Source organism: Callorhinus ursinus, unplaced genomic scaffold, assembly GCF_003265705.2.
Source record: "Callorhinus ursinus isolate GAN/ISIS: 27379988/994484 unplaced genomic scaffold, GSC_fseal_2.0 scaffold18, whole genome shotgun sequence".
In the NCBI taxonomy this organism is placed as follows: domain Eukaryota; kingdom Metazoa; phylum Chordata; class Mammalia; order Carnivora; family Otariidae; genus Callorhinus; species Callorhinus ursinus.
Genome location: NW_027397080.1, coordinates 36,444,790 through 36,472,532, shown reverse-complemented (window position 1 = coordinate 36,472,532; position 27,743 = coordinate 36,444,790). Strand labels below are relative to the sequence as shown.

General features: G+C 56.5%; 2 protein-coding genes across 3 annotated transcripts in view; one reads left to right on the top strand and one right to left on the bottom strand.

Annotated features, from left to right (window-relative positions):
- Positions 1-21,078, top strand: part of LOC112812051 (ATPase family AAA domain containing 3A) — a 23,039-nt gene extending 1,961 nt beyond the window's left edge. Inside the window, exons 2-16 of the mRNA XM_025856622.2 lie at positions 2,354-2,430; positions 3,355-3,456; positions 3,779-3,838; positions 5,278-5,347; positions 5,636-5,801; positions 5,989-6,058; positions 8,476-8,631; positions 9,638-9,694; positions 10,093-10,218; positions 10,420-10,544; positions 11,044-11,095; positions 11,422-11,492; positions 12,352-12,519; positions 13,414-13,522; positions 20,132-21,078. Of these exons, the coding sequence (XP_025712407.1) occupies positions 2,354-2,430; positions 3,355-3,456; positions 3,779-3,838; positions 5,278-5,347; positions 5,636-5,801; positions 5,989-6,058; positions 8,476-8,631; positions 9,638-9,694; positions 10,093-10,218; positions 10,420-10,544; positions 11,044-11,095; positions 11,422-11,492; positions 12,352-12,519; positions 13,414-13,522; positions 20,132-20,296 (1,574 nt within the window). The 3' untranslated portion in view covers positions 20,297-21,078. The remainder of the gene's footprint in view (positions 1-2,353; positions 2,431-3,354; positions 3,457-3,778; positions 3,839-5,277; positions 5,348-5,635; positions 5,802-5,988; positions 6,059-8,475; positions 8,632-9,637; positions 9,695-10,092; positions 10,219-10,419; positions 10,545-11,043; positions 11,096-11,421; positions 11,493-12,351; positions 12,520-13,413; positions 13,523-20,131) is intronic.
- An 86-nt stretch (positions 21,079-21,164) lies between these two features.
- On the bottom strand, positions 21,165-27,639 carry TMEM240 (transmembrane protein 240). Of its 2 annotated transcripts, XM_025856934.2 has the most exons (4): positions 27,370-27,637; positions 26,858-26,964; positions 22,386-22,594; positions 21,165-21,957 (listed from the first exon to the last, which is right to left on the bottom strand). In XM_025856934.2, the coding sequence occupies exons 1-4, from the start codon at positions 27,424-27,426 to the stop codon at positions 21,809-21,811; spliced, it is 522 nt and encodes a 173-aa protein (XP_025712719.1). In that variant the 5' UTR covers positions 27,427-27,637; the 3' UTR covers positions 21,165-21,808. The 2 variants fall into 2 exon arrangements, with proteins under 2 accessions (XP_025712719.1, XP_073759741.1); XM_073903640.1 differs by lacking the exons at positions 21,165-21,957; positions 22,386-22,594 and adding an exon at positions 26,192-26,447 and having other exon boundaries at positions 27,370-27,639.
- Positions 27,640-27,743: the final 104 nt, after the last annotated feature.

The window sequence follows — 27,743 nt, the reverse complement described above, 5'->3', positions numbered from 1 at the left end:
GATTTTATTTATTTGACAGAGAGACAGCGAGAGAGGGAACACAGGCAGGGGAAGTGGGAGAGGGAGGCTAGGCTTCCTGCGGAGCAGGGAGCCCGATGCGAGGCTCGATCCCAGGACCCTGGGATCATGACCTGAGCCGAAGGCAGATGCTTAATGACTGAGCCACCCAGGCGCCCTTCATTTAATTTTTTAAATTTTTTTTACATTTTAAGTAATCTCTATACCCACCGGGGGTGGGGTTGCTTAAACTCACAAACCCAAGTTCACGAGTCGCATGCTCATCCAGCTGAGCTAGCCTGGAGCCCCTCTACTTCATTTTGTTCCTGCCATCCTTCTTGGCCTAACTACTGGCCAGTGGGAGAGGTTTTGCCTTGGTGAACCACCTCTTCCTGTCCCCAGCCCCTTCTTCCCAGGGTGCCTTTTGCCTCTCTGCTCAACAGCCCCTCTCCAAAACCTGTCTTCTTGGTACTCCCAGCTCATAGGCAGCAGCACCTGCCTTGCTGGGCTGAGCCTGTTCGTTTGACCTCACCGCTCTTTCCAGGCAAACCAAGATGCCCTCAGCTGCTCCCTGTATTATGACCGCTTGCTCTGTCCTTTGGGTCCAGCCTGATGCTCCTTCATCCCCTAGGTCTCTGGGCCTTCCTTGGAGGTCTGAGCAGCACATTTGGCCTTGAGCTCTTTGAGTACTCCAGTCCATGTGTCTGCACACTCCATGAAGGTACATGTGTAAAAGAGCCCCTTGCCTGTAGTAGGAGCTACATTAATGCTTTGGAATGCACAACTCCTGTTCCAGGATGATTTCAAGGTGGTAAGTTATCATTGGTAGTGTTAAAATTGTAGCTTGTGATTAGTGGGGCACGTGGGTGCCAGGCACTGTGCTGAGGTTACCTGCTCTCAACATTTCCCTCTTTCGAGAGTCAGTGGCTGAGGGATCTCTAATTGCCCCATTTTCAGGTGAGGTTAACCTGGCTGACTAAAGTCATGCTGTGAGTGACAAGGGCAGCTGGGACCTGGTCTCAGCATTGTTGCCCCGAGGCACCCACGGCTCTCTCTGCTGCAGGAGGATGAGCACTGTTGTGCTTTCACGCCCTCCTGCTCAGTAGGGGCTCCTAGAGTCTGTTCAAGCCTTGGCTTTGTGGCTTCCCAAATTTACGGTGCAGGATATGGGACCCTGGTGCCTTTGCGCCGCCTCTCCTCAGGGGCGGGTCCTCGGGACTCCTGTGCCTCCGATCGCCAGATTCCCGGGGGAGAGCCTTGCAGTGAGGTGTGGGAGGCTGTGTCAGCCCGGTCCTGACTGGCTCTGAAGGTCCTTCCCAGGCTCAGGCACTATGTGCTCTCCACACTGCTGGCCCTAGTGGACCATCAGATACCACAGCTTCCTCCCCATCCATCTCAGCGTGTGAGGGTGCTCACAGATCTGCACACAGAACTCATGCTCTGGTTAATGATGTGTTTGCCGCAGCTTGGGCGTGATGGGTACTGGGGTCTGCAACTTACTTCGAAGGCTTCAAAAAGTAAGGTCACCGGGCTCAGGTGGAAGGATAGATGTGTGGTACACAAAGGGAGAAAACCAGGTACATTGTTTCGTCAGGGAGCTGGGGTCACAGGGATTCCCTACTTTCTTTCCATGCTGTTACGTATTAGAATATTTTTTATAGTAAAATCTTATGTACGGGAGAACTGTGTCATCACCGAAACATTTGAGAAGCCGGATGCACGGGTTTTTTGGCTAGGAGAGCACCAGAAGTTAGTTTTTTTAGAACACTCAAGTATTGATGGATGTGAATCACACCTTATGAATAAAATACACACAGAAGATCTTTATAACGTGTGTGTTTGTAACACAAGGTCTGTGAAGAGCCGTCACTCTGTGCGCATTGGCTTATTTCTAACTTGTTTACTTCCTATTCATTGTACTACTTCCATGTGTTTGGTAGCAGGTTAGTAATAATAGGTATTGGAGACTTAAGAGAAATGTACCTACCACGAAAAATAAGGTACTCTAGCTACCGGTTGCTTTTTGTTTACTTGGGACTGTGACTGCCATGTTGACCCTCCTACTCTCAATGTGGGGCAGCATTTCTGATAGCTCTCTGGGACGTGACAGCTGCTGGGGGGTAAGATCTTGTATGTGGGGCTTTCTGTTGGGAGTGGAGCAGACATAGATGATGAGAAGGGGGCAGTGGTCTTGGAGGGAGGGGTCACCAAACAAAATCTGGTCCAGGAATGAAGGTGGGCACATGTGTTTTCTGGTCGAGGTGAGCTGTGGTCTCCCTGAAAGCCCCCTGGCACACAGGAATGCTTGCCTGGTGCCCAAGTGTCCTAATGCCCACTCTCTTCCTCTCCCCCACAGGACATGCCAAGGAGGCCCTGAGTCTTGCACAGATGCAGGAGCAGACGCTGCAGCTGGAGCAACAGTCCAAGCTCAAAGTGAGTAGTGGGGCTGGTGCTGGCAGAGGTAGGCCACATCCCTGTGGTGGAGGGATGACCTGCAGAGAGAAAGTGCATGTGGGTGGTGGGCACAGGGCGGGTTCCTCAGACATCTCCTTTCTTGGATTTGCCTTCTTGCTTGTGGTTAGAGGGAAACAGGAACAGGTCAAAGAGGTGCTGGGTTTGTGGCCTGAGTTCTTGCAGCAGAACCGCCTGGAAGGGCTGAGGTAGGTGAGGACCATCTGGTCTCCCCAAGGGAGATTCTTACCTGGTTTCTCTGCATTCGGCAGGACCTTTATGCTGAGCACATAGCAAGCATAGAAAAGGCACAGGCTCTGCCCTCCATCGTTGGCTGTTGTAAGGCATAGTCCAAAAGTGAGCACGTGGGGCGCCTGGGTGGCTCAGTCGATAAGCGTCTGCCTTCAGCTCAGGTCCTGGTCCCAGGGTCCTGGGATCGAGCCCCGCATCGGGCTCCCTGCTCAGTGGGAAGCCTGCTTCTCCCTCTCCCACTCCCCCGCTTGTGTTCCCTCTCTCGCTGTGTCTCTCTCTGTCAAATAAATAAATAAAATCTTAAAAAAAAAAATGAGCACATGACATAAGCCACCATGGAAACAATGTTGGGGAAGGGAGTGGCAGACACCCCAGGAGACCATCTCGCTCCTTTGGGGCCCAGCCCTGTTTTCCTGGCACTTCACTACCTGTGGTCTGGGTCGTCCTGGGCCTTGGTGCCCATGCAGCTGGGAGCTGACCAGCATGTGGGGTGCTGGTCCAGGCTGTGTTTTTTGGATGCCCCTCCTGCTCCTGTCCAGCCCCTTCGGAGCCTACCTGGGAAAGGATTGTTGAGGCAGTGTGAGCCCTGAGCCTCGGAGTCCTGAGAGGGAGGCCCACCAGCTCTGGACTTGCAGCCACTGGTATATTCTGTAGGAATACGAGGCCGCTGTGGAGCAGCTGAAGAGTGAGCAGATCCGCGTGCAGGCTGAAGAAAGGAGGAAGACTCTGAGTGAAGAGACAAGGCAGCACCAGGCCGTAAGGACCACACGGCCACACAGGGTGACCAGGGTGGGGTGCTGCTGGGGCACACCATGGTCCCAAAATGCAGTCTGGGTCTGACTCTGACTCTGACTCTGGGATGACCTTGTGCAAATATCAAAAGCCCATGGATCCCTCCGTGCTGAGCATGACGGGGAGCACACGTGTCTCAAGCGCGTGTGCTCATTAACAGCAGGTAGAGATGGGTGGCTTATCTGGGGGCCCAGCACCCAGTAAAGTCTGGATTCAGATGTCGGTTTCAGGCCGTCCACCAGCTTTTTCAGCTGAGCTGTATTCACACTGCCCTCTTCCTCCCTAGAGGGCCCAGTATCAAGACAAGCTGGCCCGGCAGCGCTATGAGGACCAGCTGAAGCAGCAGGTGAGCTTAGCACATTTGCATGGGAGGGGAACTGCCTCTGTCTTCCCCGAGAGCACAGGCATATTTGGGGGCAGCTGTTGCGCCAGAATTCAGAGTTGTTTTACCAGCGGTAGGTGCTGGGTCCCAGGGATGCACACACACACGGGACACGGGCCTCCAGGCTCTGGCTGTGGTGAGGATTCTTCTGGGTGAGAATCTGAACCTGGCTGTGAAACAAGTTCATGGTAGAGGTGGTTTCCAAATGCTTGTACCTGTTAGGGCATTCCAAGGAAACCCAGCCGTCAAAAAGAATGAAATCTTACCACCTGCTACGACATGGATGGAGCTAGAATATATTAGGCTAAGTGAAATAAGTCTGTCAGAGAAAGACAACGTGATTTCGTTCATTTGTGGAATTTAAGAAACAAAACAGGTGAACATAGGAGAAGGGGGAAAGCAAAGGAGAGAAGGAAACAAACCATAAGAGACTCTGAATGATAGTGAACCAACTGAGGGTCCCTGGAGGGAGGGGGTGGGGGAGGGGCTAGATGGGCGATGGGGGTGAAGGAGGCACTTGTGATGGGCACTGGTGTTGTACATAAGTGATGAACCACCGAATTCTGCTGAGGGCAATATTGCACTGTATGCTAACTAGAATTTAAATAAAATTTCTTTTATTTTTTAATTTTTTTTAAAGATTTTATTTATTTATCGAGAGAGAGAAAATGAGAGAGAGCACATGAGAGGGGTTAGGGTCAGAGGGAGAAGCAGACTCCCCGCCGAGCAGGAAGCCCCATGCGGGACTCGATCCCGGGACTCCAGGATCATGACCTGAGCTGAAGGCAGTCGCTTAACCAACTGTGAGCCACCCAGGCACCCTAAATAAAATTTCTTTTTTAAAAATGTAAATTTAACAGGGGAAAGACATTGTTTTGAGGACAGCTGTGAGTCTGGACTGAAGGTGCCCAGAGGTCTATCCTGTGGTGGAACTGTGCTAGAGGCGGGAGCTGCTGCGCCGCCCCCCCCAAGCATGTGTGCATATGTCCTAGGTGGGGTTCAGACCTGCCTGCCAAGGGCTGTGGAGTGTGTAGGCCCCAGGGCATCATTCCCAGAAAGGTTTGGAGCCCCCAGGGGCAGCAGAAGCTTCCCCACAGGCTGGAGCAGCTCTTCCCTTAGATTGATTGTTGATAGTTTTCTAATATATTTTTTAAAGTTTTATTTATTTGTTTTAACGAGAGAGTGCGCGTGCATGAGCAGGGGTGGGGAGGCAGAGGGAGGAGGAGAGAAACTCAGGCAGTCTACTTGCTGAGTGCAGAGCCCGACATGGGGCTCCATTCCACCCTGAGATCATGACCTGAGCCGAAACCAAGAGGTGGATGCTCAACTGACTGAGCCACCCAGGCACCGCAGATCAGTTTACTAATTTTGAAAGCTTTTCCCTTTCCCCTGTGGCTTCTCAGCAACTTCTCAATGAGGAGAATTTACGGAAGCAGGAGGAGTCGGTGCAGAAGCAGGAGGCCATGCGGCGAGGTAGAGTTGGGCTTTGGGGGCTGTGTCCTTGAAGCCGCCCTAGGCTTGAGAAAGGCCCCTGGGGAAAGCAGGCTTAGGCACAGATACACGTTGTTTCAGGCACTTTGATCCCCAAGCAACATTTCCAAGATTCTCGATAGGGGCTCTGCGTTCCTTGGTTGGGACTTTGTAGCAGAAGCCTGGGCAGGCTGGGCATTCCCCCAGGGCCTGGGAGGAGGGTTGCCTGGGCCTCACGGGAAGGATTAGGGGGCTGTGGGCTGAACACCCTCCTGCCCTTTCCCTGGGCAGCCACCGTGGAGCGGGAGATGGAGCTGCGGCACAAGAACGAAATGCTGCGGGTAGAGGCGGAGGCCCGGGCCCGGGCCAAGGCGGAGCGCGAGAATGCGGACATCATTCGTGAGCAGATCCGCTTGAAGGCTGCCGAGCACCGCCAGACCATCCTGGAGTCCATCCGGTGAGTTCCGGTCCCCAGAGGCACCTAGCACAGCCCTTCACGTGTGCCAGGAGGCCCTCGGTCAGTGCACTGGCAGGAGGCGGCCTCTCAGCAGGTCCTCCCGGGTGCTGACCTTCAACGCCCTTGCCCTTTCTCCAGCCAAGGGCCTAGATCGTTTTCCCTGGTCACATCGCTGCTTCCTCTACAGGACAGCCGGCACCCTGTTTGGGGAAGGATTCCGTACCTTCGTGACAGACTGGGACAAAGTGACAGCCACGGTAAACACTGCTGCTGCATCTTCCTGCTTGTGGCCTGTGTCAGGGTCGCTGTTGGGTCGTGTGCCTGGACTCAGTGGTGGGAAGTGTGCCAAGCAGGTCCAAGGTGTAAGCATTCGCTGCTTCTCTTCCCTGCCGCCCTCCTGCTGTGAAAACCGGATGAAGTGCAGCCTCTGGGTATGGGGCACAGGGAGCAATTCAGTGTTAACACTGGCTGTAGGTTTTTTAACCTTCGGGCTAGAAGATATGGGAAGAGGTGCTAGAGCTTTAGTTTCCCTGTTCCTTAGAAGTGCTGCCCTTTGGAAAATGTAATTGGGGGGCGCCTGGGGGGCTCAGTCGTTAAGTGTCTGCCTTTGGCTCAGGTCATGATCCCGGGGTCCTGGGATCGAGCCCCACATCGGGCTCCCCACTCCGTGGGAAGCCTGCTTCTCCCTCCCCCACTCCCCCTGCTTGTGTTCCCTCTCTCACTGTGTCTCTCTCTGTCAAATAAATAAATAAAAATCTTTAAAAAAGATAATAAAAAAAAAGAAAGTGTAACTGGAAATCTTTCTGGCAGCCTCAAGGGTGGGGCCCAGCTAAAACTCCAGGGGCGTCCCAGAGATGTGGCCATGAACCCCTTTAAACCATGCTCCTGTAAGGGTTCCCACCCTCTAGCGGGAAGTGGAGGGCAGCCAACAAGGCTGTAGGACTCCAGGCACACATTCTAAGGCCCTGTGGTCTGTGCCCTGTGCCGCGCGGCTGCTCAGCACTTGGTAGAGGGGAGGGCTTCAGCCAGGACTGGTTCCCAAACAGCACACCGACTCTGCAAGTACTTCCTAATGTCAGCATTGGGCTGGGCACCGCTCTAGGTTGCACAGTGTGACTTGGCACCTGCTCACATGGTACTGAAACTAACAAAGGGTGAGACAAGTAACCACGCTGACCATGAGCGTCCCTGTGCACCCACACTCCTGGCCTGTTGGCTTCCGAAGCTCTTTCTGCAAGTGCCCTGCTTTGGGCGTAGTTCCAGCCTCTTTCTGGAGACAGTGAGAAGCAGCAGGGGAGGTCAGGCTGTGCCTCAAGGAAAGCAGGGACTGGACTCCCGGGGGAGGGCCAGGATGCAGCTCGTGAGACTGCTGGCTCTTTTTTTTTTTTTTAAGATTTTTATTTATTTAATTGACAGAGACAGAGAGGGAACACAGGGATGTGTTTCGGTTTCCCGCCGAGCAGGGAGAGCCTGATGCGGGGCTGGATCCCAGGACCCTGGGATCACGACCTGAGCTGAAGGCAGACGCTTAACCAACTGAGCCACCCAGGCGCCCCCCCTTTTTTTTTTAAGATTTGATTTATTTATTGGAGGGAGGGAGCACGAGGTGGGGGAGGGGCAGAGGGAGAGGGAGAAGCAGGTTCCTTGCGGAGCAGGGAGCCCCATGTGGGGCTCGATCCCAGGACCCTGGGATCACGACCTGAGCCGAAGGCAGACGCTCAACCGACTGAGCCACCAGGCAGCCCCTCCCCCCAGAGTGTTTTAAAGGCATTCTGACTGCTCATGTGGTCTGAGCACTCTGTGCACTCAGATCTTTCCAGACCTTTCCAGCTGTTGTAAACTTGCATCTCTGTTGAACCTCATGTCCTTCAGTCTGGGATCCTCACCTGCCGGGGGCAGTGTTGTGGGCTGACAGTCAGTCCTGGCCTGCCCCCTGACAGAGCTCCTTGGTGGGGAATCCAGGCACAGGCTGAGCAGGAAAATGCCCCTTGGCCATCCTTCCTATTTGGTCAGCTGCTCATGAGTCAAGCGAGTCAAGCGTTTACCTTCCCAGCAAGCTGGGTAGACCCACGGAGGGGTGGTCATTGGAGAGTGCTAGGCGACGTCAGAGGTGGCTGGGCCCAGTCCCACCTCCCCTATCACAGGCCTCTTGTTCCTGTCGCTGTAGTCACCACCTGGTCTCCTGGAACCTCGTTCCTGTGGTCTTAGAGAGTCCTTGCTTCCCCCTGCAGTGGCCAGGCTGTTTGTCTTGTAGGGAAGACGTTTCAGTTTCGTTTCCAGGTGTTGGCATACTTTCCAGGAATCTCTTGTAGTTCTTGGTCACCTGCCCTGTGATTGTGCTCCCACCACGGTATTGGGTCTGTCTCGTGTGAGCCCCAGGGTCTCTCTGTCTCTTCATAGGTGGGGCTCCTGTTGCCTGGAAGCTTCCGTAATTCTACTGGAGTGCATCCTCCAGTAGCTTTCTGAGAAAGGGTGGTTATGATAAGTTTTTTGATATCGTGCCTGTCTGGAAATATCTGCGGTCATGTGAAATTGAGCGCCAGCTAGGACGCTGCTCTGTGACCCTTGCCATCACCTTGCATGGGATGGGATGGGGGGAGGGCGCAGTGCCGACTGCTGACAGCCTGGTGCAGGATTGGTGGGTTCCACCTGCCTTCCCGCTGCCCCGCTCTAGGTGGCTGGGCTGACGCTGCTGGCCGTCGGAGTCTATTCTGCCAAGAACGCCACATCTGTTGCTGGACGGTACATTGAGGCCCGGCTGGGGAAGCCGTCCCTGGTGAGGGAGACATCTCGTATCACGGTGCTAGAGGCTCTGAGGCATCCCGTGCAGGTAATTGTGGGCCCCGTCCTCCCTAGAGTGGTGTGTCCTTCCCAGTTCTTTCTGGCATTTTTCAGCCAAGCTGTGAACGTGTGTCTTCATTTCCCCCTCTTTACCCAAATACTGTCTATTCTCTCCGGCATGTTGGATTTGATTGTGGCTTTTTTCTCTCTCATGCTGTTCTGGGAGCCTGTCCACATCGGCACTGAGGAGACCCTCACCCTAGTCCACTCGGTCACCTCTGTGGATTTGTTAATGTGACTGTCCCCCTGGGTAGATACTGGGTTGTTTACGAAATCCTGGGGCTCCTGTGTGCCATCGTCCTGTGAGAGAAGTTGCTGGAAGCCGCACAGTATGAGTTTCCTTCCTCGAGGGGAGCCAGGCTTTCTGCCCGGCATGATGTCCTCCCACGGGGTGTGGCTGGATCTCCATAGTGATCACTGTGGGTAACTGAGAAAATGAAGATGAGTAAAGAATCTTTTTCTTTTTCTTTTTTAAGATTTTATTTATTTGAGGGAGAGAGAGGATGAGTGGGGGCGGAGGGGGCGGGGCATAGGAGCAGAGGGAGAAGCAGGCTCCTCACCGAGCAGGGATCCCGATGCAGGGCTCCATCCCAGGACCGTGGTATCATGACCCGAGCCGAAGGCAGACCCTTAACTGACTGAGTGCCCCAGGCGCCCCCAAATGACTAAAGAATCTGAAGGGGCTCCTGGGTAGCTCAGTCAGTTAAGCGTTTGGCTCTTGATTTCATCTCAGGTCATGATCTCAGTGTCGTGGGATTGAGCCCCACGTCGGGTTCCCTGCTGCAGACTTGTGTCGCCTAGGCCAGTAGCACGGACAGCCTCATAGGCCACCCGTCTGCAGTGGGAGTGGGGCCCAGTCACATGTGGCCTGGAGTGTGAGTGCCACGGCAGTTCTGTTCCCACGTGGCAGTCTAGCTGCTCCCGGCGCTCTGTGCCAGTGTTGTGGGCTCTGCTGATAAGCTTGACTGTCCCCATGTTGTGCCCCCCCCCAACAGGTCAGCAGGCGGCTCCTCAGTAAGCCTCAGGACGCACTGGAGGGCGTCGTCCTCAGTGTAAGTGGTGCTGCCCATGGGGGGCTGTAATAGGCTTTGGGGTGGGAGGTGCCCTTCTGCCCATGGAGGTTTTCTACAGGATGGGGCTGCTTTTCATTCCCTTTTTTTTTTTTTTTAAGATTATTTATTTATTTATTTGACAGAGAGACACAGCAAGACAGGGAACACAAGCAGGGGGAGTGGCAGAGGGAGAAGTAGGCTTCCTGCGGAGCAGGGAGCCCGATGGGGGCTCGATCCCAGGACCCTGGGATCATGACCTGAGCCGAAGGCAGACGCTTAAGGACTGAGCCACCCGGGCGCCCCAGCTTTTCATTCCTAAAGTAGAATGCCTGGGGTAAGCTGCCTCTTGGGGCTGCCAGGCAGCAGAGTGTCCCCCAACCTACCATGTCCCCTGGCAGCCCAGCCTGGAAGCACGGGTGCGGGACATTGCCATAGCAACAAGGAACACCAAGAAGAACCACAGCCTATACAGGAACATTCTGATGTATGGGCCTCCTGGGACTGGCAAGACCCTGTTTGCCAAGGTGAGGGCGCACGGCTGCACAGGTGGGTTGGGGTGCCATGGGCAGAGGCTGCAGCTGTGACTCTTAGGGATGGGCCACGTAGGAGGGGCCAGCTTTCCAGGCAAGGGGCATCCCTAGCAGTACCTGGTGGTGGGGGCCAGGCTCAGTGCATTTGAAGGGGACTTTGCCCTCCACCCCCACCCCTGCCCCTTTCTCGCCTAGAAACTTGCGCTGCACTCAGGCATGGACTATGCCATCATGACAGGCGGGGATGTGGCCCCCATGGGGCGGGACGGTGTGACTGCCATGCACAAGGTCTTCGACTGGGCCAGTACCAGCCGGCGAGGGTGAGCCGGGCCCCTCCTGGGATGGCCCCCTGCGTACATGCGCGTGCATGGCCCGGGTTCCTAACGGCCACCGGAGTGCCAGCTGGGGGGTGGGTTTGGGGGGCGGTGTCAGTGACTTCCCCTGCAGCCTGTCTCCATGGTTGTGCACAAGGCTGGAATACTCTGGGGTCAGGAGTCCAAGGGAGAAAGTCACCCCGGGAATAGATTCCTGGTGGCTTGTGCTCATCACGGGAGCCTTGCTTTTAACACGTTGAAGACAAGAGGCTGCCAGCCCCGATACTGAATTTAGTGCCAAATTAGGATGTTTGGCACAAAGCAGTCGCTTCCGCGCAGCACTGGTACTGGGCATTCCCCTGTCAGGTCTGGGGTCCCCAACCGCTACTGAGGTTAGCCGGTGCTTTGTGTTCCTGAAACTGAGTTCAGTTTTAGGGTGCTCAGCGCCTTAGCATGCAGCTGGGTGGCCCTCACCCCCTTCTCGTTCGTCCTTTTCCCTTCACAGCCTCCTTCTCTTTGTGGATGAAGCGGACGCCTTCCTCAGGAAGCGAGCGACTGTGAGTATTCTGGAAGCTTCTTTCTGGCCTGCTGGGCCCAGCCGGCTGTAGGTGAGCAGTCAGGAGTGGTGTCCAACGTCCGTGTCTGCTTTACAGGGAGGTTGCTGGTCACTCACAATGATGTCTGACCAAACCTGCTCCTCAGCTGTACTTTCTTCATAAATTTAGTCTGAAAAGCAGGAGTTGATCCTGGGGCATCTTTTAAAGTTCCCTGAAGTTAAGTCTCATGGAGACTCTGTTGTGTGGGGCTCTCAGAGGGATGGAGTGGCGCCTTTGTTTAACTTCCCCCGGCTGCCTCCCAGCTGATGCCAGAACTTCGTTTGCAGGAGAAGATCAGCGAGGACCTCAGGGCCACCCTGAATGCATTCCTGCACCGGACGGGACAGCACAGCAGCAAGTGAGGGCCACCGCCGGTGCGAAGCCCCTTCGCAGAGGGAAACTGAGGCTCCGCTTGAGCTCACACGGCTGCTGTGGGGCAGGGCTGGAACAGGGCAGGCACAGTTGCCTGGGCGATGGGAAGGGCCAGTCAGGGTGCAGGGGGTTTTGTGGAGACCTCTGAGAAGATGTGCTGGGGAGTCTCAGGAGAGCTAGGCGCAAGTCCTCGCCCACAGGTCACTGCACTTGGCATCTCTGCTGGCCCTCCATTGATGGGCTGTAGGGGTGGTCACCCAATGGCCAGGTGCCCTGGAGCATAGAGTGCTCCGGAAAGGGGTTCACTGCTTCTGAATCCCCTAATCTTGCCCTCTTGCATTGTTGAGGGCCCTCCAGTCCTGTGCCCACTAGTTACCCAAGGGGCGCCTAGCCCTGCCAGTCATCTGTGCGGCCCCCCAGTCATATGCTTCCCCCTTACCTGCTATGGCTACTGCCAGCAGAGACCCCCGCCCCTCCTCAGACCCCCTGAGAGTCTGGGCCAGGTTCCTGCTGAGTTGGCCCTTCTATTCAACTAGCTGAACTCCAGACCCTGCAGCTCAGGTTGGGAAGGGGCAGAGGTCTCAGACTGTGGGGTCCCTGTTCCTCCACACACTAAAGCTTAAATGGCCACCCCAGCAGGCTGGGCCCTCGGTCAGTGGAGAGGTGTTCAAGGGAGGGATGGGTGGCAGAGGGCAGTGCTGGGCCTTCCTGGGTTTTTCAGGTTAAAAAGCTGCCAAATAGATTCTCCTAGAAAATTGTCCTGTGTGGGTTTAAGAGGCTCCCTACCCTGGGGACCAGCACCCAGGTCAGGCAGCCCCTTAGCCCCTGCTGTGTGCTGGCTTCAGGTTCATGCTGGTCCTGGCCAGCAACCAGCCCGAGCAGTTTGACTGGGCCGTCAATGACCGCATTGACGAGATGGTCCGCTTCGACTTGCCCCAGCGGGAGGAGCGGGAGCGCCTGGTGAGGTTGTATTTCGACAAGTACGTTCTGAAGCCAGCCACAGAAGGAAAGCAGTAAGTGTCCTGATGGCCCGAGCACTGGGGGGCCCTCTGCACCCCACTAGTTCCTGGCCCCGATGCTGTACTCCCACCCTAACCCTGTGGGTCCACATGGGGGTCAGGGTTGCTCACCTGCTGGCCCCCTTGCCTTTTTGCCAGGTTTTTGACTCAGTGGCCATCATCACAAACTAGCTAGTATCTCCATCCTTTTCTGCTATGTGAAGTCTCTTAACAGTTTGGGGCTTTTGAGGAATGGAGGCTACAGTCAGGCCCTGGAGAGTGAGGGGCTGTGGTGGTGGTTGCCAGACCTTGGCTGAGCTTTGTTCACTCAGGTGGTCACGGCAGTCTTGGAGGTGACTCACCGTTGTCCACTACTCACCCCGCCTCCCGGGAGCCGGGGCCCCTCGCCAGCACACAGTAAGGCCCCCATTCTGTAGAAGTCATCAGGCGACGGGGAGCCCCCACATTCTGTCCGGGCCACCCTCACTCATTGCTCTGTCCCGAGTGCTCCATATAGGCAAAGGCGGGTCTATTTTTAGCCATCTCCAGGGAGCCAGATCTCACAGCAGCACTGACCTGAATCCCTCCCGTTGCTGGTGGCAGTGAGAGCCGTCTTCTGTTCTAGGGCGGGCTTTGCCCGCTCGTGCTGTCCCTCCGCTGCCGGAGCCCTTGCGTTCCACTATCTGGGCCTCCTTTCTCCTTTGCACCTGGCTGGCCCCAGTACCCCCACCCCCACCCCAGCCTCCCAGTGGCCCGTTCTGGCCTGACTGCAGTCCACACACTGGTTGTGGTCTGAGTTTCTGGGTCCTTTTTTCCATGGGTGTTTGACTGATTGTCCTGGTCTTCAGCCAGACCTGACGGACACCCTGTCCTCCACATGGGGGCACCACATGGGAATTTCTTTCACAGGCGCTTGAAGCTAGCCCAGTTTGACTATGGGAAGAAGTGTTCAGAGATTGCACGCCTGACGGAGGGCATGTCGGGCCGGGAGATCTCCCAGCTTGCTGTGGCGTGGCAGGTGAGCTGGGGACGTGCACCCTACTACAGGTGTGAGCTTGACCGATTGGGAAATACTGAGTCATTTGAAGGTAGCGGGTGCTGGTCCCTGCTCCCCCCGCCCCCAGGGTGTTTCTTTTGAAGGGTTTTCTGCACACAGATGTCATGCCCTGTCCTGCATTCTAGCCACCACCTGCTTCTGCCGCCCCGCACAGGGAGGGTGTGGAGACGTCACTAGCTCTGGATATTATGGCCTACCTCCTTGTCATTGTGGTTTTGGTCCAAATCAGATAGAGCTCTGAAATCACGTGGGGTTTCCTGGAAATGAGCTAAGTGTCATATGGGCATCAGGGTCCCACAGGCTCAGGCTTGATGTCTCAGGAACCTCTGGAGTCTGTCCCTAGCTGGGGCCTAGCACGTTTGGGGCAGGAGATTCTGTAGTTGGTGGGGGATAGGGGACCACAGGGGCACATGGAGCATCCTGTGAGCCAAAGGTGGGCTCATCAGAGGGCAAATGAGATGAGGAACCAAGGAGTGAATCTGATCTGATAAGGGGTGGGGCATCTCCTTCCTATAGCTCTTCACCAGATAGAGACCGTCGGTGTTGAGGGTTGTCTGCTCCATGCGTGATCGGGTTTGCTGTGGGGTCTTGAGGACAGCATAGAGCACATGAGTTGAGTTGACTTTGTCTTTGTGCTGTGGCCCAGGGCACATGGCCCAGAGTGGTTCTTGGTCATTCCCTACACCCAGTTTCCTCCTGAAATGTCCACAGGGCCCCCCACCGACCCCCCAGGGCAGGGGAGCTGGTTGACCCCCAGGAGTCCTGGGTGCAGACATCCAGAAAGCATTTGCAGGTTGGTGATTGCTGAGAGGGGAAAAGCCTTATCAGGTGGAGGTGCCGAATGGCTCGTGTCCACGGGCCAGGCCTTGGCTCTGTGTCGGCATTATGGCCTCTGTGGGGCCTGCGCTCAAATCTCTCTGAGGCTACCTGACAATCCAACCACAAGAAATGTAACAGTGCTGTTAAGGGAACATGTATTTTGTTAATTAGGCATCTACTTGGATTTGAATGTGGTAGCTTGGATACACAGAGGGACTGTATTAGTCAGAGTGAGCTGGGCTATGTGCTGTAACAGCTCCAGACTGCAAACTGTGTCCCCACATGGATCAGCGGGTGGTCTGCTCCAGGCCACCCTTACTCAGGACCGAGGCCTCATGACGGTGGCTCTGTTTCCATAATCAACAGGGTGGAGGCTAGGATGTCTGTCAGCTTGGGCTGCTGTAACAGTACCACAGCCCAGGGGGCCTAAACATAGACATTCATTTTCCAAGGTTGTGATCACAGGCAGGAAGTCCCGGATCAGGGTGCCAGCGTGGTGTTCTGATGGTGGCCCCCTTCCTGCCTTTTGGATGGTGATTTTCAGAGCTGGTTATTGGGCTTGCTCCTGCCTGCCCTGCCCCTCCTTCCAGGCTGGACTTCCTGGGGGGCCCTCCTGCACTTGTTCCCTGAAGCCCCTGCTGCTTGTACAACGGTTTTATCAATGGAGTTCCTGCTGCCTCTTACCGCTTGGTTGTGTGAATTCACCGCGTTGTTAGTATTATTCTTTAAACAAAATTTACCATTTTAACCATTTTTAGGTACACAGATGAATGGCATTAAGTACATGCACATTTTTGTGCAACCATCACCACCGTCTGTTTCCAGGACATTTTCATCTTCCTAAGCTGAAATGTCATCCCGTTAAACACTAACCACCCCGCCATTCCGCCCCCCCCCATTTCCTGGCTCCTGCACTTCCACTTTCTGTGAATGTGACTCCTCTAGGTAGTGCATGTGAGCGGAACCACGCGGTATTTGTCCTTTTGTGACTGACTTATTTCATTTAGCATAATGTCCTTAAGGTCCAACCATGTTGTACCATGTGTCAGCATTTCTTTTCTTTTTAAGGTAGAATCATAATCCGTTGTGGATATGTTTCATTTTGTTAATCTCTTCATCCATTGAGATGGGACATTTGGGTGGTTGCTGTGAACATGGGTGTGCAGGTATCTGTGAAACCCCACACTCTTCATTCCTTTGAGTATATACCCAGAAGTGAAATTACTGGATCATGTGATGAACTGTTTTTAATGTTTGAGGCGCTGCTCTGCCATTTCCTACAGTGGTTGGACCACTTCACATTCCCACCAGAAATGCACAGGAGTTTCTCACCCCCTCATCAACACTTGTTATTTTCTGTTTTTTGGATAGTAGCCATTCTAGTGGATGTGAAGTGATGTCTCATTGTGAGTTGAATTGCCTTTCCCTAATGATTAGTGATGTGGGTATCTTATGTGCTTTTTGGCCATGTATATGTTTTCTTAGAGAAATTTCTATTCATGTCCTTTGCCCATTTTTGAATCAGGTTGTTTTCTGTTGAGTTTTAGGAGTTCTTTATGTACTGTGGATACTAACCCTCCATCAGAGATGTGACTTAGAGATATTTCCTAGCCTTCAGTGAGTTGCTTTCTTACTCTTTATTTGGTTGATAATGTCTTTTGATGCACAAAAGGTTTGTTTTATTTTCTTGTAGGATTTTATTTTTGATTAATCTCTACACCCAACATGGGGCTCAAATTCACCACCCAGACAGAGATCAAGAGTCCACTGACTGAGCCAGCAGAGTGGCCCCCTTCCCCCCCCTTTTTTTAAAATATTTTGATGCATAAAAGATTTTTTTTTAAGGGCGCCTGGGTGGCTCAGTTGGTTAAGCGACTGCCTTCGGCTCAGGTCATGATCCTGGAGTCCCGGGATCGAGTCCCACATCGGGCTCCCTGCTCGGCGGGGAGTCTGCTTCTCCCTCTGCCCCCCTTCCCCCTCGTGCTTTCTGTCTCTCATTCTCTCTCTCTCTGAAATAAATAAATAAAATCTTTAAAAAAAAAAAAGATTTTTTTTTAAGATTGTGCTTATTTATTTGAGAGAGAGCACAAACAGGGGGAGGGGTAGAGGGAGAAGGAGAAGCAGACTCCCCAGTGTGCAGGGAGCCCAGTGCAGGGCTTGATCTCAGGACCCCGGTACCATGACCTGAGCCGAAGGCAGACACTCACCCAAATGAGCCACTCAGGCGCCCCTGCACAAAAGATTTTAATTTTGATATAGTCCAATTTGTCAGTTTTGTTTGTCACCTATGCTTTCAGTGTCGTAGAGAAGAAATCATCGCTAAATCCAGTGTCTGGAAGCTTCCCCTGTTCTTTGTTTTGTTTTGTTTTGTTTTTTTTAGTAGCTTTGTAATTTGAGGTCTTATATTTAGGTGTGATTCTTTTTTTTTTTTTCCTTAAATTTTATTTGAGAGTGAGCAAGAGCAAGAGAAAGAGAGCACGAGTGGCAGCGTGTGGGGGGCGGGGCAGAGGGAGAGGGAAAAGCAGACTCCCCACTGAGCAGGGAGCCCGATGCGGGGCTCAATCCCAGGACCCTGAGATCATGACCTGAGCTGAAGGCAGTTGCTTAACTGACTGAGCCACCCAGGCGCCCCGGTGTGATTCATTTTTAGTTAAGTTTTGTGTGTGGTATGGGGTAGGGGTCCACCTTCATTCTTTTTTGCATGTGGATATCCAGTGTTCCCAACAGCATTGCTTGAAAAGACTGTCCTCTCCCCATTGAATGGTCTTGGCACCCTTGTTGGAAGCCATCCGACCACACATGTGAGGGTTTCTAGGCTCTCTCTTCTACCCCATCGGTCCGTATAACTGCCCTTACGCCAGTACATTGATTTTGTTACTGTAGCTTTGCAGTAGATTTTAAACTCAGGAAATGTGAGACCTGAAAATCTTCTTACCCAAGACTGTTTTGGCTCTTTGGCCTCCCTTGAGATTCTATATGAATTTTAGGATGGATTTTTTTTTTATTTTTGCAAAAAACATCATTGGGATTTTTGATAGGGATTGCAGTGAATGTGTAGATCGCTCTGGATGGTATTGACATCATAACAAGTTGAAGTCTTCCAATGAACGTGGATATCTTTCTAAATTTGAGATCTTTAATTCCTTTCAGCAGTATTCTGTAGTTCTTAGTGTAGAACTTTTTGGCCTTGGTTAAGTTAATTCCTAAGTATTTTTTTTTCTGATGCTATTATAAATGGAATTTTCTTAATTTCTTAATTTCCTTTCCAGATGGTTCATTATTACCATATAGAAACACAAATGGTTTTTGTTTTTAAGATCTTATTTATTAGAGGACGAGAGAGCGAGAGCATGCGTGCACACAAGCACAGGGAGCAGCAGAGGCGGAGGAGAGGCAGGCTCCCCGCCCAGCAGGGAGCCGGATGCGGGGCTCCATCCCAGGACCTGGGATCATGACCTGAGCCGAAGGCAGACGCTTAACTGACTGAGCCACCCAGGCGCCCCAAACACAAATGATTTGTGTGTGTTAATTTTGTATCCTGTAAATTGGCTGAATTTGCTTATTAGCTTTATTTTTTTACTCACAACCCTGAGATCAAGAGTCAGACACTTAACTAACTGAACGACCCAGGTACCCTTAGTTTATTAGTTCTAACTTTTGAGGGGAATTTTTAGGGTTTACTACATATAAGAATATATATCATCTCTGGGGCGCCTGGGTGGCTCAGTCAGTTAAGCGACTGCCTTGGCTCAGGTCATGGTCCCAGGGTCCTGGGATCAAGCCCCACATCGGGCTCCCTGCTCGGCGGGGAGTCTGCTTCTCCATCTCCCGCTCGCCCTGCTTGTGTTCCCTCTCTCGCTGTCTCTCTGTCAAATAAATAAATAAAATCTTTAAAAAAAAAAAAGAATATATCATCTTCAAACAGATAATTTTACTTCTTCCCTGCCAATTTGAATCCCTTTTATTTCTTTTTCTTGCCTAATTGCTCTGGTTAGGACTTCCACTACTGTGTTGAATAGTATTGGTGAGAGTGGGCATCCCTGACTTCTTCCTTACCTCCGAGGAAAAGCTCTTTGTCTTTCACCATTGATAATATATTTGCTGTGGGTTGTTCATAAATGACCTTTAGAACGTTAAGGACATTTTCCTCCATCCCTAGTTTATTGAGTGTTTCACCAAGAAAGGGTGTTGAATTTTGCAACTGCCATTTTCTGCATCAGTTGAGATGATCGTGTGGTTTTGTCTTTCATTCTATTAACATGGTGCATCATGTTGATTAATTTTCCTGTAAGCATCATCCTTGAGTCCAGGGCTTGCCTTTTTTTTCTTTTTTTTTTAATGAAGTTTCCTATGTTTCAGTAACTGCACGCTCACAGGAAAGTTGCAAGGATAGCATGGAGCTTCCCCCACCATGGTGTGACTCCTCTCACTGGGCACATTTGCCATGTCACTGTGGATTCCACCTCGGACCTGATGTTTTCCAGGACTCCTTCCAAAGTCCCCCATCTCGTTCAGTTGCCATGTCTGCTTGGGCTCCTCTGGGCTGTGACAGTTTTCACATGTCTCTTGTTTTTGATGATCCTGGCAGTTTTGAGGAGTGCTGGTCAGGTGTTACAGAGATTGTCCTTCTGATGTTTTTCTCACAGTTAGACTGAGATTGTGGGTTTTGGGAGAAGACCCCAGAGATGAGGTGCCCTTCTGGTCACGCCCTGACAGGGGACACGTGACGTCCGTACATCACAGGGATGTTGACCTGGTTAAGGTGGTGCCCGCCAGGTTTCTCCATGGTAAAGTTACTGGTTTCCCCTTTCCTCATTTCTTTGGAAGCCCATTGCTAAGTCCAGCCATCCCGCAGTAGGGATCCTGGCCCCCTTGGGCAGACATGTCTGCTCAAATGCTGTGGGTTTCTGAAAGGGGATCCTGCACTCCCTCTACCTTCCTACCAGGGAACTTCCAGCGGCTTTGGGTGCTGAGCGTTCAGGGGCAGTTGGGCCTAATGGGTTACTTTCTGACCAAGTTAGAATTGCTGGGGGCTCCGAGGGAGCGCTCTTCCTAGGGGGGTCCTGCTCTCCCCTCAGTGTCATGGACCTGCCCCCCCACCCCCAGCCTGTGGTGCTTCTGTTATCTGTGCCCTGGCCCTGAGGGTAGTTTTGCTCTCTGTGAATTAGGGGCCTTCCAGGTCTGCGTTGGGGGTGCTGAGCTGCTTCCTGACAGCTGGTCTCAGACTTTCTATTTTTAGAAAGTCATTGAGAAACTCAGTGATGCGAGAACATGGCACTCGTGCCAACTGGGGATGTGGGCAGGGCCATGGGCATTGCAGGGACGGTGGCTGCCATGGGCTGTGGATTCCCTTGTAAGCACGCATGCATGTGTGGACACTCCTGCACACACAGGGGAGCAGAGCATGTTCTGCTGGCATGTTGGCATGTGTGTGTTTTGCTGGGAGGCCACGCCCCCCCGAGACTGAGCACAGGCCTGTGGTAGAGGGTACGGGCCAGCAATCCTCTTAGTGGACTCAACATCGCAGTCTTCGCCGCCACCCCTTCAGGTTCTGGAGGGCATCTCCAAGAGGCGAGCTCATGGGTGGTGCCCGCTAGGCTGGCTTATCCCTGGGTCTGGCCCTGTCCTGCAGGTGGGTGGTTCCTGGTGACTTGTGGGGCCCAGGGGCTGAAAGCCTGGGGCTGGGAGACCCTTTTCCCCTGCAGGTAGCCCCTCTGCGTGGCCTGCATCAGTGTTCTCTTTCCCTGCCAGGCCATGGCATATGCCTCCGAGGATGGGGTCCTCACTGAGGCCATGATGGATGCCCGGGTCCAGGATGCCATCCAGCAGCACCAGCAGAAGATGCAGTGGCTGAAGGCTGAGGGACCCAGGCCTGAGGGTAACCAGCCCCGGCTCCCAAGTACACAGGCTGAGTGAGCTGGGCCTGGATACCCAGGGGGCACATTGGCCAGGTGGCCCTGCCAGGAGGAAGCACCAAGATGCCCACTTCCCCCAGTGATGGGCCTACACAGCTGCCCACCTCAGCATTTTTAAATATTCCTCAGTCAGGGCCAGGACAGCATTAAAGGCCTCTGCTTGGGACCAACTGCAGTTGTAGTGTCTTTGTGGTAGGGTTGGCTCCTCTGTAGGCCAGGCTTTTCCCTTCAGGCTGTGGTGCTTGCTGGGTGGTCCAGACTGGGGCCATCACCTGACCCCCAGGACACTACTGGGAGATGTGAGTCTCTAAGCCAGGCCCAGTGCTGGGGAGAAGCACTTGTCCCCATGTGCAGGGACAGTGGTCCAGCTGGTACTGCGGGTTCTCAGGTGCTGGCTAAGCTCTTGTGGCCCGCTGCTGTATCTGTGTCCAGAGGGGGGCTGGCCATGGGTAGGGGCCTGACCTTGCCCAGTCTCACCCAGCAAGTGAGGGCTGAGCAGAGCAGGCCCCTGTGCTGCTGGGTGGGAGCTGCTTCCCCTCCCCCCCGCCCCCCGGAACTAGGAAGAGGGAGATGCCCTGCATACGTCTGGCTGTGATACACCCAGAGGGTGAGAACTAGCTGCCAAGGACTGGTGGTGGTGCCTGAAGGGCCAGGGGCCCGCTGGCCAGGAGTGTCCAGTGCTGGGGGTGCTGTCCTAACCCACAGGGTCTGTGGCCTTCCATCCATTGGAGTGGGGGTCTTTTTATCCAGAATCCAATAAAAACTTGAAAGGATACCTCACAATGTGTGTATCTCATGGCTGATTCAAGGGGCAGGGGCTTGAAGGGGTCACAGGTTCAGAGATGAAAGAAGAGGCAGAGACGGGAGCTTTCTGGAGAATTTACTGACCAGCAGGGGTGGGGGGTCACAGTGAGGCACCCGACCGGGGATGCCCTGGGCGGGGTGGCCGCACTTGCCGCAGTGGGGCTTGGGGGCCTTATTGCTGCTAGGCCGGGGCCTCCACCAGACCCCTGCCCCCCGCCCCCCACCCCCTTTGCGGCCCGCGGACGCACACGCCCCATGCACATGCTCCCGTGTGCAGACGTGGGCGCGGCCGGGGGCCGGACCCTTCCCTGCCAAGACCCTCTCCCGGCCTTGCTTCCCTCCGCCAGAACTGGTCCCGAGAAGCAGCCGGGCGCACAGGAAATAGCCGGGTTTCAGTAACAGACATGGTCTCAGCAGTGCGCGGGGGCAAGCAGGTGGTCCCGGCCGCCGGCACAGGTGCCCATGCCCCCCGCCCGCCCTCGCTCAGGGCCCGCCGCCCTGATCCCCGCGCCCTGTCCGGCCCGGGAGGCCGGGGTCCTCCCCCCAGGCCGGCGGCCTGCCCCGCCCCAACCCCCTTTATAAAAAGAAGAGGAGACAGCACCTTCCGCTGGACACGCCCGGCGGCCGCGGGCGCCCTGGCCCGGGGCGGCCGTCCAGTCCCGTGTGCGTGGGCGCGTTGGCCGAAGGCCCCGCGAGTCTTGCGCGCGGCTCAGAGGTGCCGCGGGCTCGGGTGGCCGTTGTGGTAGAGTTTCTGCTTCACGTGCACCATGTTGCCGGCCGCCTCCTCGAAGGGTCTGTGCGGCCGCCGGCCCAGCTCCCGCAGGCTGCAAAGCTTGGGCAGCCAGGTCCACGAGCCGTCTGCGGGGCGGGAGCGCGGTCAGGACGAGGTCGGGGCGGAGGCGTGGGCGGGTCGGTGTTGGAGGCGTGGTCGAGCGGAGGCACGGCGTGGGAGGGGGCGTGGTGAGAAGTGATGGGCGTGGCATTAGTGGGGCGTGGCCACGGCGGGAACGTGATCCGCTGGGGGCGTGACCTAAAGGGTTGTCGTGGGGCGGGAGGGCGAGGCGTGCACCCCGGGGGCGTGGCGATGAGGGCGTGGCCTGGGAGGGAACGAGGGGGAGCTCTGGTGGGGGCGTGGCCTGGGAGGGGTGGCCCGGGAGGGCGCGGAGGGGCCTGTTCTGGTGGGGGCGTGGCGCCGGGGGCGTGGCCAGGGAGGGCCCGGCGGGGCGGGGCCCGGGGCGGGTGGGACGCAGGGGCCGGGCCGCGCGTCCCCCGCCGCCCTCACTCACCGTAGCGCCTGCCGGCCCTCCAGGCGCGCACAGCGCAGTGCAGGACGCCGTCCATCCACACCAGGAACCAGCTGATGCAGAAGCCGAGCAGCAGCCCCAACATGAGGTCGATCTCCTGCTTGGTGACGTTGTCTGTCACGAAGTAGTTCTCGGAGGCGTCCACCACCGACTGGTCCCCGTCGTAAGGGATCACGTAGTGGATGTGGTGCCTGGGGGCGGCAGGGCGGGCTGGCACCTCTCCCGTGGGGCGGGCAGCGACCCCGGCGGTAAGCGGCACCCATTCGCCCTGCTGGTCTTAGAGCAGCCCTTGTGCGGAGCTGAGGTCGGGAAGGGGCCGGCTGACTCGCCCAAGGGCCCGCTCACCGGGCAAGAGGCTGCCCGGAGGGGGGAGTGTGCGCGGTCAGCGGCCAGAGTGTAGCCTGCCCACGTATCACCCTCCTCCCTCCTCCGCCCCGGGGCTCAGAGGCAACCGTGCCGGGTCACAGGAACAGTGCAGGTGAACAAGCTTCCAGGGCGAAGGCCCAGGGCGGGATGTCCCCATCCAGTCGCAGGTTCACAGCCTCCCCTCCCGCACACCTTCTCGTCCTCCTCCCTGCTACCAAATGCCAAGTGGGTCAGCCCTGCCCCGGGCCTCTGGTCTTCCTTCTGCTCCTTCATCCTTTGCAGGCACCTCCCCTTCCTCAGTTCTCTGGGCTGGAGGTCCAGCAGGCTCTGTCCAGTGTCCATCTCGTGCCCCCTCTCCTGCCCACGTCCCCACAGAGGGGCATGTCCGTGGCCGGCGCTGCGGCTCCCAGGATGCTCCAGCTGCCCGGAGGTCCCTGGACTCCCATGTGTTGCCTCCCCCACCAAGGCCTGTGTGGTGTTTCTCAGCCTCCCTTCCCCCCACTGTCCAGGCTTGCCTCTGAGGAACTTTGAACTCTCCCCACATGCTTCCCTCCAGTTTCAGGCCTTTCTGGATTCCCTCCTCCTCCAGCAAGCCCTCCTGGGCCTGGAGATCCTGGGTGGGGTGGCCCTACTCAGGAGATCAGCACCCAGGACAACAGACTCTGGGTCTGTCCCCACTCCCGACCTCCGCTTCGGCCTGCAGGAGAGCCCCGGAGAGGGACCGTGGGGTCCACCCTTCGCCCCTGTCATCCTCCTGCCTGGCAGTGCAGGGGCTTCTCTGGAGCCCTCCTGCCCAGGGGGCCAGCTCTCATGGTTCCCCTCCTCCCCGAGCCCCTTTGCTGGTCTTTGCAATTCCCTAGCCCCAATACCCCAAAGTCCCTGGCCGCACACACTCCCCCTACCCTCCCCGTCTGCTCTGAGCTCTAGCTGCCTGTGTGGCGTCTCCACGTGGGATCTACAGACACCTCAAACTCATACCTAAAAATAGCTCCTCCCTCCCCAAACCTGCTTCTCCCCATCTTCCCCTCAGTTAGATGCTGGCACCTCCGCCTGGTGTTCAGCTGAGATAGGTCCCTACCCCCACGCCCCAACCTCGCAACTGGCCATGTTTCACACTCCCCCACAGGGACCGTCTCAAATACGGAAAACCCCACTACTCCTCCCTGATTCCCTGCTGTTCCTTCCCTACCGACGTCCCTGCACCAGCGGGGTCCACACAGCGTCCTCCTCCCAGTAGGAGCCCATTAGGGATGGCAGCAGGCAGGCCTCGCCTCACACCCCTCCCGTTCCTTCCGGGAACTATGGAGGCCATCCTGCGCAGCATGTCCAGAGTGTGACCAGTCCCAGTGGTGGGGCCTTGGCCACAGCCCCATGGCTCGGAGGCCACCAGCCAGCCCTGAGTCAGTAGCAAGGACGGCCTGATACGTGGCAGCCATGCTTACTGATCAGTTGGTCGGTAGCTATTGTCAGTCACCAGTAAGTGGTGGAAAACTATTAATCACTACCCAGAATGAGCAGCAGCTGCAGGTTCCCCAGGAGCGGACGCCACTCATGACCTGTTCAAGGTCCCCATCACCTGGGGTGCACCAGGCCAGGCAGGCCACACAGGGGCTGCTGACACAGAGCATCACTGTCCCCTCCTGCTTTACCCAGGCTTCTGGGCCGAGGACCCCTGACAGGGCCTTCCTCAGGACTGCTGCTTCCTGCCCCTGGACACACAGCTGGTCAAGGTAGGGAACTTGAAGGTCAGGCTGCCAAAGAAGCCAGAAACGTGCCTGGTGCCCTGCAAGCAGGGTGAGGCCAGGGGCCCAACCACCCCTGGCAGCTCAGGACCTCCAGGGGGTCAGAGGTCACAACCTGTGCCCCCATCCCTGGCCTGGCATCTGCAGCTCCTCGCTGCCCCTCACGCTCCTCCTTCCCCCAGTCAGGCCTCTGGGGGCAGGGGCTCAGGTCTCACATGTGCACACGGACTTTCATGATGTGTACATACACGAGTCTTGCCTGGGCCACGCATGCTGCATGTGCCTACCTGAGGTCCGATGCATGTTGTGTATACACGCCGGCCACATGCACAAGACGTGGCGTGTATACCATGGACTCGGGTCCACGAGCTCCACATGTGTGCATGTGCATGCTTGCCCAGGCACGAGCGCGGCGCGCGTCACATGCGGATGCACATGCACTCAGCTGTCCCCGGTGTAACATGGACACTGCCTGCTGGCACGTATACTTAGGAGCACTCATCTACATACGTGTCCTCTGCACAGAATTCTCCACAGAGGCATGTCGGAGGCATACACATGTGCAGGCTCCACATGGTGTATGCACACATGGATAGAGCCGCTTGCGGCAACTTGTGTACATGGCTTACACACGGATACTGCATGTGCAACACTGTTCTCTGCAGACACACTCGCTGTGCCCACGCGGAGCACACTCTTCGCTGTCTGGGTGCTGCGCATACACATGTATGTTGTCGATGTGTAAGGATACGTTGTACACTGAATCCACGTATCCTCTATGAAGTGATGTGGACACACACACCCAGAAGCTCTACATCTGCAGCAGGGGCAGCTCTCCGGGTTTTCTGCGTCCACAGACGCACTAACCTGCGCACACGGGACTAGCTTCAGCCGGTACCCTGTGCGCGAGCGTCCTAGCTGAGTCCACATGGACTCTGGATGCTACAGATGACGCATACACGCATCCTGGGCAAACACACGCTGGAAGCACCCCCTGTCTGCCCAGATGGGTCCTTCGTGTGAGGTCACAGGCACATACATGCTGGTCATGACACAACAGCCCACACACATGTAAACTGTGCATTTCTCATGTTTACGGGACACACTGCCAGCCTCCGGGCGAGTCTCGGGACCACCCCGGTTTAACCTGCCCATAGTCATGGCTGTCCCAGGTGGCCATGGGGCTGACCCTGTGCCTTTCCTTAGGTTGGGGCTGTGTGCACCAGGAACGAACACAGGAGTCTCTGGGAAAGAGTGCCCCACCACCCCCGCCCCCACCCCCACACCCAGCAAACTCTTTCGATGGTTCTTGGGACAGCACATGCGAGGGTCATTACACTCCCTCTCTACCTTCCCTAACGTCTGGGTTCTGCTTCCATACGCTGCTCGGTACCCATGGCACGTAACTGCCCTGTCTCTCTTACACATACCCCCACCCACAGTGTGTGCACACGTGTCCCTGGGGCAGAAATACAGGACAGGGTTGAGGAACACAGCTTCCGGGCTCGGCCCCCAGTCCCTTACTAGCTGCGTGACCTTGGGCAAGTCTCTATCCACCCAAGCGTCTTTCTGCTTTCTCTTTGGCCCCAGCATGAGGGCTTCCTGCGGAGATGGTGTGCATGCGGATGTGTGTGCCATGTGTACGCACATGTATACGCAGACAGTACACATATGCGCGTCTCATGAGAAGAGGTTTATTTTGTACATGGACGTACAAACATGCATGGCCAGGAAGACTCCGTCACTACACGTGCACAGAATGGGGGCGTTCACACAGTGGATGTAGGGGGCCTGGGTTCTCCCACGGCTCTCTGAATGACCTTGAGCAAGCCACACCCAGCTTTGCCTCAGTTCCTCCTCTGTGCAATGACAGGGCTGGACCAGATGCCCCTGGAGGTAGGCTCTGCCCACCTTGACCTTCTGCACTTCCCTGTACCTGGCTTGCAGGAAAGTTCATGAACATTAGTGCAGGGCCCAGGAAGGACCGTGTACTCTGTGGGCACAGCCGTGCGCAGGATCCCTCCTGACACACAGGGCTGGGCTGTGGCTCTCCTGGCCTCCAGGCCCTGGACCAGGAGGCCTGGGGCCCAGTCTGCTCATCACCCTGGCACAGGCCCTTTCTCTTAAAGGCATTTTGGGAGGGGGTCCTAACTACTCAGGCATGCTCCCCCTCCTGGAACCCGATTGGCCAATCCCCAGGTGCCCAGCGGAGGCTGGGCAGTCCTTCCCCCACGGGCCTAGCGCAGTCCTGCAGCCAGGCCTCTGCCTGGGGCTTGCTTGCGCCCCAGTGGGCCCCGCCGCCGCACATGTGTGATCACGCGTGTGCCCCACCGGGCGCGGACTCACCGGCCACAGTTGCAGTGGCAGACGCGGTCCTCGCCCCGCAGGTGCGGGAGGATGTAGTTGTGGAATCGGTCCAGCAGTGCGTTCATGTCCATCAAGCACGCGATGGCCTGGAAGAGCCCATGACCGGTCAGCGCCGAGAAGCGGGCCTGGCCGGGGCCCCGGGGCGTGGGGTGGGGTGTGGGGGGCGGCGCGCTGGGGGTGGGGGAGCGCAGCCCTGGGATAGGGGTGCCCGGGGCAACCCCAGAGTCGGGGAGCTCAGGGCAGTCGAGATGGGAAGCGCAGGCCAAGGATGGGGAGCTCGGCGCTGCCGGGAGACGGGGAGCGCGGCCCGGGGATGGGGAGCGCGGGGCAGCCCGGGGATGGGGAGCGCGGGGCAGCCCGGGGGTGGGGAGCGCGGCCCGGGGATGGGGAGCGCAGGCCGCGCGGGCCGGTAAACAAGGCGCGGGAGGTGGGGGAGGCGGCGCGCGGGCGCGGGAGGCGGGCGCGGGCGCACGGGAAGCCCCTCCGCTCACCATCACGATCGACGCCCCCAGAATCATGAAGATCATGGTGTTCGCGCTCATGGACATCGGGCGGGGCCGGGCCGGGCCGGAGCGCCGCCCCCCGGCCCCGGCGCCCCCCCGGCCCCGGCCCGATGCTGGGCCCCGGCCGCCTCCGCAGAGGTCAGCCCGCCGCGCACCCGCCGGGGAGGAGGCACGGGGCGGGGCGGGCAGAGGACGCCGCCGCTCCCGGGGTCGCTCGGCCGCCGGGCCGCCGCGCTTGCCGCGCCCGCGCGCTCCGCTCCGCCCTCGGCCTCCTCCCTCCGCGCGCTCGGCGCCGCTCCGGCCTCCGCTGCCTGCCCGCCCTCCGTGCCCGCCTCCCGGGAGGGGCCGCGCCGCCCGCCCGC